This window comes from Botrytis deweyae, assembly GCF_014898535.1.
Source record: "Botrytis deweyae strain B1 chromosome Unknown BDEW_006, whole genome shotgun sequence".
NCBI classification, from domain to species: Eukaryota; Fungi; Ascomycota; class Leotiomycetes; order Helotiales; family Sclerotiniaceae; genus Botrytis; species Botrytis deweyae.
This window is the reverse complement of record NW_024066213.1, coordinates 261,110-273,276: the sequence shown is the minus strand read 5'-3', so window position 1 is coordinate 273,276 and position 12,167 is coordinate 261,110. Positions and strand designations below refer to the sequence as shown.

Below are 12,167 nucleotides of genomic sequence, written 5' to 3'. Positions count from 1 at the left end.
GTGTACAATTCCACCTCTCCCCTTCCATCCTTCACACTCATCCACGCTAAAGCTATCTATAATGAATTATTAACTAATTCATCGAAATTTACTTTACCCCCTTTCATATACCTCAGAATGTAGATTTCGCATTGTATGGCATCGCATTGCAAGAAGAAGAAAAAAAGGGCCAAATAGAAAAGAAGCCTCGCGCCAAGGAAATTCTCTGTACTACGTTTTGTTCAATTCAAGTTTTCTTTATCTACCTATTCGCCAGAACGAACGAAAAGTAGAAGAGAAAGAAAGTTCGCAAGTTTTCTCTTTTTGGGACTTGAGTATGTTCTTGTTTGCGGTTTTCTATGAGGAGTTCCTTTGGCTATCCATGGGGAAAGAGCTATTCTCCCATATCATGTTTTTCATGTGGGATATATATTTATGATTTAACAACATCCTCGACCTTTCCCTTAACTTCGTGCCCGACCTCTGCTGCTTTGTCGGCGAGGGATTTGTTCTTTTCGCTGCGTTGATGGAGGAGGATACGGGTGACTTGGACGACACCGACCATGCCGAGGAAGAAGTTGACGGTTGCGAGACTTTGGGTTTGTTAGTTCTGTGTGCAATAATGCAATGATATTGCATTTGAAGGAGGACTGGAAAAAGTGAACATACAGAATGTTTCTTGGCTTGATGATTAAACACCATCGAGTCCAGATGATACCAGTGGCAGTGAGGGCAGCATTCTGGGTGAGAGAGAGCTTCTCGGCGGGACGAGCAAGATCAGAGATACCGGCTAAGACGAGTGCCCACTGATTGAGACATTAGTTATTGATCAACCGCTTTGAAAGGGTGACTTGGGGCTAGGAAGTGGGTTATGTGCGGGGAGAGTCTTTGGGAGCTTGGAAGTAGCTCATATTTGATAGATATTTAATTGAGGAGTGATAAGGAATTTGTATACCTTCATGACAGGAGCCCTATATCAAACATTGTTAGCTTTTGTTCGTATCTTTGGCAATGTGCTGTGCAATATGCAATTCCCAGTATTTCCAAATGCTGTCGTCTCCCATCTACGAGAAATCCCCCCATGAAACATATGCTCTCTCCTCCTCCTGGCATACCCTTCCCCACGTACCATTTCCCACCGACCAGCTCAAATACATTCCAATTCATAAAGCAAAGAAAAACAACCCAAACCTACCAGAAATGCACAGTCTTCAAACCAATCGGACTATCCCACATTCTCTTGAACCAACTAACTTGCGCAGTTGCAGTGGCAGCAGCGGCCTCTGTACTTTGAAATCTCTTTGTTTGCTTTCCCGCAAAACGAGTTCGTGCAAATGCATTTCTGAATGTGGAGTATTGGCGCGCAGACGAGGAGTTGGAGGTGAAGAAACGAGATGCGGCGCTGCTGGAGGAGGAAGTCGAGGAAACGAATTTGTTGATAGAGATTGGGTTGAAGCGCAGAGCGCGGGTGAGGGTTGAAGGGGACATGATGGTTATGTGTGAGGTGGTGAGGTGGTAAGGTGTGAGAGTGTTGATGGAATGGATTGGGGTATTATGTTCTTGAAGTATCGTAGACGGATGGAAATAACTGTTGCTATGCCGGAGTTTAGTATTCATATATCATTTGTCCGTTCTATGTATTCTCAAAGCAAGCTTCACTCTTCCCCCTTCTTGTTCGAATATACTAAAATTGGAATAGAAAATAAAATAAATGCCAGAGATTAATCACTTACAATTACTTCTTTTAATTTGATTTAAATACAATCTTCACTTATTAAATCAACCAAATCCGAATATCCAGCTCTCTGGCTCGTCAAACTTTGTTGAACACTTTCTGTTGTGCCTTGATGTCGGAGTCCGTCCGGAGGGTGGCACGGGTGGCTAGTGAAATTATGTCTGCTCATAAAGGGTTGTGGCTGAATCCAATGGAAAATCATGGTAAGAAGTACATATTTACGGTAACCGTTGTGGACTTATAGCGCAATATCAATATCCGGATAGCTTCACCTTGAGCCTGTAATTGCGACGAACCATTGACTTTCCACAATTCGAAACTGTATTGCGCGGACAAAGAAAAGAGATTATAGACAAGAAATTGTTCAGAAAGCAAAGAAAAGATATCTACCAATATGTCGGCCAAATATGCATTCTCGCAGACCTTGAAGGAAGTCAGATTTTTATTTTGTCAGACCGGCGCTCATAGTAATGCTACTAGGTATGGTTTCCTGTCATATACTTATACTCTGCCCGTATCTTCACCGCGCAGATTTTCTTTCCCACCGGTTCCCCCAGACTGTCTGCTAGGTTTCCTGCAGTAAAGCTAGATCTGATAACCCCCGCTCTAGATCATTCCTCGCAAGAACATACCCAACGATGAAAAAGCACAACCCAAATACACCAATAATGTTGAGAGAGGCGGCTGGTGCACAACCAAAGGTTTACGCAAGATATGAGTTTGGAAGAGAGGTCTGTGAGGATTTGGCTGGTAGGTTGTTTTCGGTTTTTGTGTCATGTGGTTTATAGTGTATGGTTTATCGTTTATGGGTATGGGCATGGGCATGGGCTTTGGAGGAATTTTCGGTTTGGGGGAAACATTGGAAAGGGCTAGATAGGAGGTAGGACGATAGGGTGATTTGACTGAAGTGAGCATGAGAGAAGGAGGGGAGAGATTCGAAGATGGGTATGAGGGGAATTGCAGCGGGCGGGGCGGAGCGAAACGAAGAGGGATGGCAATGAGTCGGAGATGCAGATGGGAGCCCAGGAGCTGAGAATCGGAAGAAACGAGAGAGAATGTGGAATAGAGAGATTACAATGCTTGAACATAAGACAAATGCTAATACAACCCCATGCAGGACTATCGGATAAAGAAATCGAGGACAAGGTTACAGGATTAGTCCAGCAATAGACAAGAGGTTACGAATGAAGTTACGGGTACAGATCTGTCAAAATCAGAGTCATAAAATGGAAGTCTTCAAATCGCTATAGAAAGTGAAGGCAAGGGGTCGTTGTACATATCCCATGAAGAGAAGATGAAGATAAAGCTTCGAAAGGAGGTGCGAAAATAAGCATCACGTTATGAACTCATGATTTTGAGATGTCTTGAGAAGAAAGCAATATTTATGGCATGTGAGGAGTTGCTATTCGTAGTACATGGAATGGGATTGAACGAGTGTGATATAAGTATATCCCTATTCTATCCAAATCTGCACCTTCCCCAAAATGAGTCTTAAAAAACAACTCATTCTCCTGTTTTGCAAGATCTCCTTCATGTATTTCCTACCGCTCGGAATACCAAGCCATTGTGCATCTCCACTGTTCTTTTGCAGCATCTCACATATCACATCCCATACCAAGGGATTACACGTAGAGGTAGGTATTCACTTGAGACTCTAGGCCGACGCGTCATTCTTAAATCCCCTTTCCGTTCCGAAAATCCACTTCATATGACACATAGATGAGAAACTTTCAATCTGATATTCATATATTCTGCTCAATACAGCATGCATGCATGTAAATACCGATATCGCATGCTGGGGGCTCAGTATCGGAGACTGCTCGAAAGGGTAGTCAGCGATGGCTTGTGCTTTATATTCGGAGGCTAGAAACTGTTGAACTTAACCGTTCGGTAACTTCGAGGTATTAGTATCAGTCCAACTTACGAACGCATGTGATTGGATTGAGAGATAGGAAAGCATCATTAGAATAATCACTAAGCAACACTCATATACTTCAGAGTAGAGATCTATATGGTATTCTTCTCTATCCATTTCTATATAGCCAGTCTAACCATCTAATCTATAACTCATGCTCAAATCTCGCTCTCAATCATATGTGTGTATGTGTATTAGTATTTTATTAATTCCTCCGTCCCTTCAAACATCTACAACTTGCTCAAAACAGCCTCGGCTCCGGAAACAGTGACCTCGCCCTTTCCGGGCTCCTTCTCTGCATATACAATCTTTCCGTTGTCGATGATGAGAGCGTAGCGACCGGTACGTTCGCCATCGGTCCAGCCGAGGAGCTTGGAGAACGCACATTGGTTGTCGGAGAGGAAGAGCTGGAGGGAGAAAGATTAGCAAGGTTCTTGAAGGACCAAGATAGGAAGGAGGGAGATAGGGAGGTTATGAGAAGAAAGGTGGGAGTTAACATACAATATCCTCATTGTGAATTCCATTTGCCTTTCCCCATGCGCTCATAACGAAAGGATCATTGTAAGCAATGGTCGCAACGACATCGACGCCCTTCTCGCGGAGAGCAGGGAGATTGGCAATGTAGCCTGGTAAATGCGATGCGCTGCAGGTAGGGGTGAATGCACCGGGGAGGGAGAAGATGACGACTTTCTTATTGGCCCATTCTATGCATGGTTAGCGAGGATGAATGGCAAGGCGTGGGAGAAATTCATCCATGTGCGTACCCTTGGATGCACTGTAGATAATTGGCATTCCGCATGCTTTGATATCTGCGTTTTCGGGGGTAGGTGGGATCCAGCCAAACTTGACGCCCTCTGGGAGGGAGTCACCGAGCTTCAAGGTTGCTTCAGACATGTTGAGATATGTGTATTTGTTGTATATTGAGGGGTTGTGTGTGTGTTTGAGTATATGATTGCTTGAATGCAAAGGTAAGATGATATTGTAGAAGATGAGAATAGAAAGAGGAAGGTCGCAACAAGATTGTCTCTCTTCAATATATAAATACTTCTCCCGCAACCCCCTACCTATCCAGGTAGGTACCTGTAATCTGATATCGCACCCGTAGTCGGAGACACATCAATTGATTCATCGCTCCACCCCACCACTAGCTTCCTTCTAGAATATCCCATCTCACCCCACTACAAGCTTGATTCCTCTTTGTGATTGGCTGGTTGCTGCAGAAAAGGTATCCATTCATACTTTCGATTTCTCATATTTATTGGGAACTCGATATCGTCCCTTGTCGACCTTATTGCTGGGCTCGCTGGGTCGACCGGTAGTGACCCTGAGCTAGAACATGGTTGATTTCAAAGATATGATGTGTTTACAAATTACGTCAGACTGCTTGCATAATCACGAGGTTCTAGATTTCAAGCTATTTAGTCCTCGAAAGAGTGTTAATTGAATATATTCGAATAACATCTAAGATTTCAGAATGTAGATGATAGTTATTGAATTTCTGATATATTGTTCATATAATATAGTTGGAATTCAAAGATACAATATATTCGCAAATTATATTAGACTGTTTGTATAATCTACAAAGGCCTAGGTACTTGATGTCAATCGCAATGCGATCGCTCACGTGTCATAGCTACCTAGTACAAATAAGCGCTCTACGAACGCTTCGCTCCCTATTCTGTAGCTGTAGATTCTAAGGATAAATTGTACCCTGCTTTCGCAGTTCTTCTAAGGAAAAGTGTCACACTATCTAAGTTAAAAGCACATTTAATATTTAGTAATATATTGATACAAAGAAATATTATTTATTTCTAAACCTTCAAGCATTCAACACCTTCCACAGCTGCTCCATCTACCGAGATTGCTCCAAGACAACTTGTTGTGCTGGGGTTGACTGAAGCGAAAAACAATGTTAGTAAACGAGCTTCACGCGACTCATTAATGAAGACAAAGGCACTAACTGGGGTTGGAGCAGCAGGTACTTTAACGCTGCCGCTCATGAGAGCGAGGACGGAGAAGATGGTGGTGAGCTGGAACTGCATTTTGATACGATGTTCGTGTAGTGTGAAGAAGGTGTGTTGCCTTGAGTTGAATGAGTGAATGTGTTTGATTAAGCGTGGGGTTGTTTCTAGATCTTCCCGAGGATGTAAAGAAGCTCGATGTAAATGCATTCATTGATGACTCTAAACTTTGGGGTGATCTGGAAGCCTTTATATATTCATCAATTAGAAAATGAGATAAAGATGAGAAGATACTCTTAATTTTGCATTTCTCATCTTACTGGCCACAGATTAATCTCACTTCTTCAGTGGCCCGTGTTCACTAGAAATTGTGTGTTAATGTGCGTTGGGAATGTATTGAAAGAGAAGATCTGCGTACTGATCGGAATCCCAGAGTGCGATGGCTGTTAAGAGTTTGACTGTAGTCGTACTCACTTACACATCACGCGGATCGAAGATCTCCAATAGACAACATCGTGTTATTACCCAAGATAGTCATACCCGAGCTAACAACAAAGAGAAAGAAGTCAAGGAGGAGATGCTCTCAATAATATTTTCCTCGCCCTTAATCATCTGGTTAGTTCTCCGAGTTACATCACCGGGCTTAATTTAGATCGCGTTGCATTATTCTGACAAAGATTTTCCATCACACATTCAGGAAAGACACAACTAACTGATTCTGAGTACTCCTCGTTATTGAAATGGAAGGAGGGAACCTTTACCTTGCATAATATAGAAACATGCAATTGAGCGGTGCATCCGGAGACGCAGCACGATTTGGTCGTCGATTCGAAGAAACAAACATTTGGTCATACAAATCTTTGGCACATTCTTTAGCCCTGTTTGCTATGCATATTAGAGCAGTTTCCCAGCTGCTGATCGAAGAGCGATCAAGACCGCCCAACAGCATCCCCCACTGGCTTCTTACCCACAGATGACTTCTGCCAAACTTCTCGCCATTGCTCCTCAGAACCAAGCTCAATCTTTTAGCATCCGCAAGCAGTCCCAGAAAATTGCTTCTTTACTGAGTTCCAACTAGATGTTTCAAATCTTTACCTTTAACATACGATGGATACCTCCAGGTTTCTTGGAAAAGAGTGGTCTGAATCCAATGTCGAATCTGAAAGGCCCGCCCCTGATCGGCTCGAAGACCACCATTGTCAAAAACAATGCAGTTCTGGTTATCTTTGTTAACAAAGAAACACATGGTTCATCTGTGTCGTTGTCTTCCTCTTCGCATATTTCATTGCTTCAGCTCCGTTCTTGATGTTGACATGGTGCCAAGGTGCTGCCTCCTCTGGCTATCGTGTACCTGCTATTCCATACTGTCTTCCATGGGCGAAGATGGAGAGGAATTCTGAGACTGATGTTTCATTTAAACAACAGCACTGGCAACCGACGCAATTCGACACACAGTCAAGGAGGGTGCACTAGCTGGAACCAACGACTTCGTTGGACCACCATCGGATGCATCTTGAAGGCATGGCTAGATTTGGTTCCGCGTAAGTGTACTGCAATATCGTTATATCAAGACATTACGGAACTAACTCTTTTCATCTGCGATTCTAGTAAGCCTCATTCAAATTTCACATGAGGAGACAGTGATAGCGAAGGAAGACCCGGAGCACTCAGTGGAGGTAGATGAAGACGGATACATGGGATCGCTCGTGTTCATCATGAGTTGCGCTGTCTGGTAAAAGAGTACGAGAATGACCAGCAAAGCTTTGCTAATTGCGATTTAGCGTCGCCTGAAACTATATCTCTACAAAGAACACTACTATCCCACAATTGAATCAACCCCTGCCGAAAAAGAACGTGAAGTCATGCATCTTGGCAAGTTACAAACCTGATTGATTTGATAGCATATTGAGCTAATATTTTACAGATCATTGCATCGATGCAATCAGGCAATCCATTATTTGCTCTGGAAGCACTGTTCTTTATAGTTTCCAATGGGAGCGTAATGGCACGCAAAAGCCACGCACAAAGACAAACGGAGCGTGTTTGCGTAGATTTTGATAACTTGGAAGCGTGGAATTTGGAAAGAGGAGTTGGACTTTCACCAGTGCTGATTGGACCTGAGTGGAAACACCAGCAGAAATACTAGTAGTGATAGACGTAACGGTCGGCGGTTGTGGCAGACAATTTCAGATAATATCAACATACCGTGCACGTGATCTGAAGGAAGATGTAGTTCAATTTTTGAGAGAATTCGTAAGAAGTTCTCAAAATTGATTTCATAAAAGTTCCATAGCCACAATTGTAAACTAGACAAACATGGGTCAGTAGGTATGTGCAAGTAGGTGGCAATTGCTCAGGGTTCAATGTTGCGCTTATCGAATTGAATGTGCACTCGAGGCACAGTCCACACCGAGTGTGTAAGGCTGCGGCACATGCAAAGAGTATAGCAGGGGTTTCCGCGAGTGAATGGAGCCCCTCACGCACTGTATCGCGCCGTCAACGGTTGCGGCAGCAGAGATCTTGCAAACCTGGGTAAGTAAATGAAACGCACGAGACCTGCACGTTGCACTGCCTTACGGCTGCATACCTCCGAAACTGTTATAACTGTTGGGCGAATTTTATACCGAAGAGGTCTCAGCAGTTAGATCCCAGATATTTAAACTGTTCTTAGACGTCTAAGAGCACATCATTCGGCACAACCTCGCGAGCCACAATAAATCAAACACGACGACAAAACGACTTTTCGATTCGATCCTCAATTAAAAAATGGCCCTGCAGTTATCAGAAATTACCAACGCAGCGGACTTTGCTGAAGTGGTTAAAGTCGAGCACAGAGCTTATGCAACGCCAGCAAACAGTCTATGGGAAGTCCTCAAAGGTCCCAACATCGACGAGTGTGCTGAGCGACAATGGGCTTGGCATATGGGCACCCCAAATAGCCACTGGCTCACTGTAAAGGATGGAAATAAGTCAATCAGTGGCGCTGAGTGGATTGTCCATGAAACAAATCCCTTCGAAAAGCCACAGCCGATTGTGAAAGCCACTTGGTGGCCAGAAGGTATAACATGGTTTTACTTGACAACCCCAAGACTATTATGACTGCTGACCACACATCTGAATGCAGGTCCACTGAAGACAATTTCCGACGATTTCTTCGAGACATTCTTCGGGGGTCGCCCTTCAGTCATGAATCGTCCACACTTGCGTGAGCACCCCTCATTCTCGCACTTCCTTCAATGATACTGAATAAATACCAATTCGGTCTGACAATACCAGTCTTGAATTATTGCTTTGTAGATCCAGAGCACCGCCGTAAAGGAGCAGGTAGCTTGATGATGCAATGGGGTTGCAAGCTCGCCGACGAAATGGGACTCGAAGCATTTGTAGAGTCTACCGATGATGGACGTGAATTGTACAAAGCCCATGGATTCGTCATTGTTCGCCCTTTCTTCCTTGAGGTACCACCTGCTACAGAGGGCGATGAAGAGGAGTTTGCGAAGTTGAAGGAAGCCATTGCGCCTAAGCCGTATCGTGTTTGGCTCATGTGGAGACCCAAGGGTGGAAAGTTTGAGGAGGGGAAGACTGTGTATTCGTGGGAGAATTAAATGTTAGTACATACTGGAAACGGCGGACGGCATTAGCAGTGGCAAGTTCCTATGCCACTAACTCAATTGATCAAATCAATTTACTGGGAGTTCACAAATATCGAATCGTTGTTATTGATGTGCCTTTCGTGCTTGAATTGCATGCATGGAGATAGAAGTGAGGATTGATTGATGGGCTGTACTTAACTCATTACGAGCGGTCCTAGACGGCTAAACCGCGGAATTCACGCCATCACGTGTTCGTCGCCTTTTCACATTGATGTTCACTTCGAGTAAGACCTGAGATTTCAGGATGTATATAATACCTAGTTGTCGGATTTTGGATGTATCATTTATGCAGAGTATACGAAGTCCATACCAGAAATCTCACGTCGAATAGGTATTTGAATAGTTTCCGGAATTCGCAATTGGGGGCGGCCCTTGCGGGATTCTGAAGATTTTTTGATCTGATGAGAAAAAGACCGGGATTTCGGTGATGGAAACAAACATGTTCATTACCTGGGCATGTCTTGATTGGTTTGTTTGAGGTTATTCGCGGATAAGAATGCTGACAATCATCTGCGGATATGATCTCCCGCAATGACTGTTGAGCTGAGTGAGTAGAGATGGCTGTAAAAGGAATAGATATATAATTCATGGTTGGAATGCAACAGTAATCAATTGTGCATATACTCGTACAAAGAACTTCAACATTCCCCTCGTATTATCTCATCTCATCTGATATTTACATACTTAATCCATCTCCAACAACTAAAGTGATTCATTCTCTACCTTTATGATAAACAATGGCAACAACCAAACCACCCGTTCCACCTTTCACCGAGGAAACCGCTCGTATCAAGGTTAAAGCTGCACAGGATGTATGGAACACAAAGTATGCACTCATTGTTCCTCTCACATAGTCATCAGCATATCAATAACAAAACATAGAAATCCCCAAGTAGTAAAGAATGCCTATACCGAAGATTCCATCTGGAGAAACCGCGATACGTTTATTCGTGGCCAAGATGAAATCGTCGAATTTCTGACCAAGAAGTGGGCAAAGGAAAACGGATATAGATTGAGGAAAGAACTATTTGCATTTGCGGAGAACAAGGTATGCATGTTTCTGATATCGTATGAAGGGAGTGCTAATGAGATGTGTATAGATAGCAGTACAATTCTGGTATGAGTTTTACGATGAGGATGGTCAGTGGTGGAGATGCTATGGACTTGAGGATTGGACGTTTGCAGAAGATGGGAGAATGAGGAAGAGACAGATGAGTGGGAATGATGTTAAGATTGGACATGACGAGAGGTGGTTTAAAGAAGGGGTGGATGTTAATGAAGTCGAGATTTCGGAGAAACATTGGTGAAGTAATGGTGTGTGGTTACACTGTTTCTGTGGTATAAGATTGGTAGCCATAATAGATGCTCAATGCATAATCGATTTTTTCTCCACGGTCTTCATTACCGTTCGCCGTTAACATATGATGTATTAATAAATATCAATAATATATGATCCAGATATGGTTCCGTCAAATGTCTAGGAAACACCTGCAATGCTAGCATCCATCGCTTTCACATTTCATCCTATTAATTCCATCAATTCGTGAATCTATCATCTGTTTAATTTTTGGTCTGGATAGTTTCTATATAAAGCTTATTAATGGTATTGTTGGATGCATACATAGTACATCATGAATTGGTCGGTCCATCTGTCATCGAAGTGGGCGTTCATCCGTGTTAACTGCGAGCCTCTTCATTCTAGCTCGATTCCTCGATATGTATATAGTGTACACATACATACATCCATCGCGTCAGTCAAACTTTGTCAATTTGATCTGGTTCTCCATCGAACCTGTACAACTCCACAGGATGTTTGTCACAGACTCACATAGGAGGGAGAGATTGAAGACCCATCGTGAAAGTCCAATGAACAAGTTCAAACGCTTTAATTGGCCTGTTCATTCTGAATAGAACTTCAAATTTGGGTATTCCATACAGGGAGCTTTCTCGCCTATCCAAACCTTTTATGGTGACCTCGCTCCCGGTTTCGCTTGTACCTTATTGATCGCTCGGCTTCGCGCCGAACCTCTCAACAAAGTTAGACGTTTTCCGCGAAGATTGCAAGTTTTTACGTTTAACAGGGATACAAAGTTCTATGGAGGAAAGAAAACGTCAAATTCGGATCTACGTCCTAGTGCCACGTGCTTTGTAGATAATCGCGTCGGGGGTGGAGTACCAAGATGAACCTCGATTGCACGTTTAGTCAAGGTCGTATTGTAGATGAGTAGCGATTCTCACTAGCCATTGGCCAATTGTTAGAGCAGAGAGGCGTATCTCGGGAACCCCGCCCACATATTTGTTACTGAAAAGTGCAAGTAAAGCCTAATTAGGCACTAATCGAGGCAAGAGAAGCTAGGCTCGCTAGGCTTTCCGCACGTCCTACATTGTCATGGCATCTTTCCTCACAGGCTGTCAATAATCTGAGAGCATACTCAAAAATTAACCTTCACATACTCAATCGTCTCGAACGGTGGACAGAGTAATAAGGATGATGCTTGCGGTTTGGAATTCGAGCCTGGAGCGGCAACCGACCTTCCCATCTTCACATGCGTAAACTTGCAAAAGGTTGATGGCCTAAGTGGACATCTAATACTCATGTACTCCTTATAAAGCAATCCCAAAAGCAGGATATATATACCGAGATAGATATCGGGCGGTCTCTCTTTTCTTTCTCCCACTGATTTTAAACCCCTTCGATTCACCCACATTGATGTGTAGTTGTTCAGTCATTCTGATACATAGATTGAGTTCAGTCACCATTGTGCCTTCCTTTCAACCTTTGAACGCCTTCTATTTTCATATCAGCATCATTCTTACCCTTGATTCTCACGATCTTTCCCTAAATCACTAGTGTTTTATATCCTTTTAACAAATTACTGTTTCCTTGTTTCACATCTTCAACCACATAAATTGAGTACTTTTTG

At 43.2% G+C, this 12,167-nt stretch overlaps 7 protein-coding genes across 7 annotated transcripts; 4 read left to right on the top strand and 3 right to left on the bottom strand.

Moving 5' to 3' along the window:
- Positions 1-412: 412 nt before the first annotated feature.
- EAE98_003293 (uncharacterized protein) lies at positions 413-1,467 on the bottom strand (the record flags this gene model as incomplete). The annotated part of the gene is made up of 4 exons (XM_038950913.1): positions 413-572; positions 649-785; positions 935-950; positions 1,175-1,467. The coding sequence occupies 4 exons, from the start codon at positions 1,465-1,467 to the stop codon at positions 413-415; spliced, it is 606 nt and encodes a 201-aa protein (XP_038812377.1).
- A 437-nt stretch (positions 1,468-1,904) lies between these two features.
- EAE98_003292 (uncharacterized protein) lies at positions 1,905-3,121 on the top strand. The gene is made up of 3 exons (XM_038950912.1): positions 1,905-2,194; positions 2,325-2,464; positions 2,832-3,121. The coding sequence occupies exons 1-3, from the start codon at positions 2,109-2,111 to the stop codon at positions 2,882-2,884; spliced, it is 279 nt and encodes a 92-aa protein (XP_038812376.1). The 5' UTR covers positions 1,905-2,108; the 3' UTR covers positions 2,885-3,121.
- A 585-nt stretch (positions 3,122-3,706) lies between these two features.
- On the bottom strand, positions 3,707-4,946 carry EAE98_003291 (uncharacterized protein). The gene is made up of 3 exons (XM_038950911.1): positions 4,394-4,946; positions 4,131-4,333; positions 3,707-4,036 (listed from the first exon to the last, which is right to left on the bottom strand). The coding sequence occupies exons 1-3, from the start codon at positions 4,521-4,523 to the stop codon at positions 3,860-3,862; spliced, it is 510 nt and encodes a 169-aa protein (XP_038812375.1). The 5' UTR covers positions 4,524-4,946; the 3' UTR covers positions 3,707-3,859.
- A 494-nt stretch (positions 4,947-5,440) lies between these two features.
- EAE98_003290 (uncharacterized protein) lies at positions 5,441-5,671 on the bottom strand (the record flags this gene model as incomplete). The annotated part of the gene is made up of 1 exon (XM_038950910.1): positions 5,441-5,671. One exon carries the CDS (start codon positions 5,669-5,671, stop codon positions 5,441-5,443), a length of 231 nt encoding a protein of 76 aa, XP_038812374.1.
- Positions 5,672-6,995: 1,324 nt separating this feature from the next.
- Positions 6,996-7,381, top strand: EAE98_003289 (uncharacterized protein; the record flags this gene model as incomplete). The annotated part of the gene is made up of 3 exons (XM_038950909.1): positions 6,996-7,131; positions 7,199-7,322; positions 7,372-7,381. 3 exons carry the CDS (start codon positions 6,996-6,998, stop codon positions 7,379-7,381), a joined length of 270 nt encoding a protein of 89 aa, XP_038812373.1.
- A 975-nt stretch (positions 7,382-8,356) lies between these two features.
- EAE98_003288 (uncharacterized protein) lies at positions 8,357-9,195 on the top strand (the record flags this gene model as incomplete). Its single annotated transcript, XM_038950908.1, has 3 exons — positions 8,357-8,648; positions 8,715-8,795; positions 8,867-9,195. The coding sequence occupies 3 exons, from the start codon at positions 8,357-8,359 to the stop codon at positions 9,193-9,195; spliced, it is 702 nt and encodes a 233-aa protein (XP_038812372.1).
- A 785-nt stretch (positions 9,196-9,980) lies between these two features.
- EAE98_003287 (uncharacterized protein) lies at positions 9,981-10,550 on the top strand (the record flags this gene model as incomplete). Its single annotated transcript, XM_038950907.1, has 3 exons — positions 9,981-10,069; positions 10,126-10,291; positions 10,344-10,550. The coding sequence occupies 3 exons, from the start codon at positions 9,981-9,983 to the stop codon at positions 10,548-10,550; spliced, it is 462 nt and encodes a 153-aa protein (XP_038812371.1).
- Positions 10,551-12,167: the final 1,617 nt, after the last annotated feature.

What these genes read in the sequence shown, in the direction of transcription:
- EAE98_003291 (XM_038950911.1), bottom strand. Translation starts at nt 4,523, where the DNA reads ATGTCTGAAGCAACCTTGAAGCTCGGTGACTCCCTCCCAGAGGGCGTC. An exon ending in TATCTACAGTGCATCCAAGG is followed by an intron (nt 4,334 to 4,393) that starts GTACGCACATGG and finishes AACCATGCATAG; the next exon opens with AATGGGCCAATAAGAAAGTC. An exon ending in GAATTCACAATGAGGATATT is followed by an intron (nt 4,037 to 4,130) that starts GTATGTTAACTC and finishes TTCTCCCTCCAG; the next exon opens with CTCTTCCTCTCCGACAACCA.
- EAE98_003292 (XM_038950912.1), top strand. Translation starts at nt 2,109, where the DNA reads ATGTCGGCCAAATATGCATTCTCGCAGACCTTGAAGGAAGTCAGATTT. An exon ending in GCTCATAGTAATGCTACTAG is followed by an intron (nt 2,195 to 2,324) that starts GTATGGTTTCCT and finishes CCCCCGCTCTAG; the next exon opens with ATCATTCCTCGCAAGAACAT. An exon ending in GGTCTGTGAGGATTTGGCTG is followed by an intron (nt 2,465 to 2,831) that starts GTAGGTTGTTTT and finishes AACCCCATGCAG; the next exon opens with GACTATCGGATAAAGAAATC.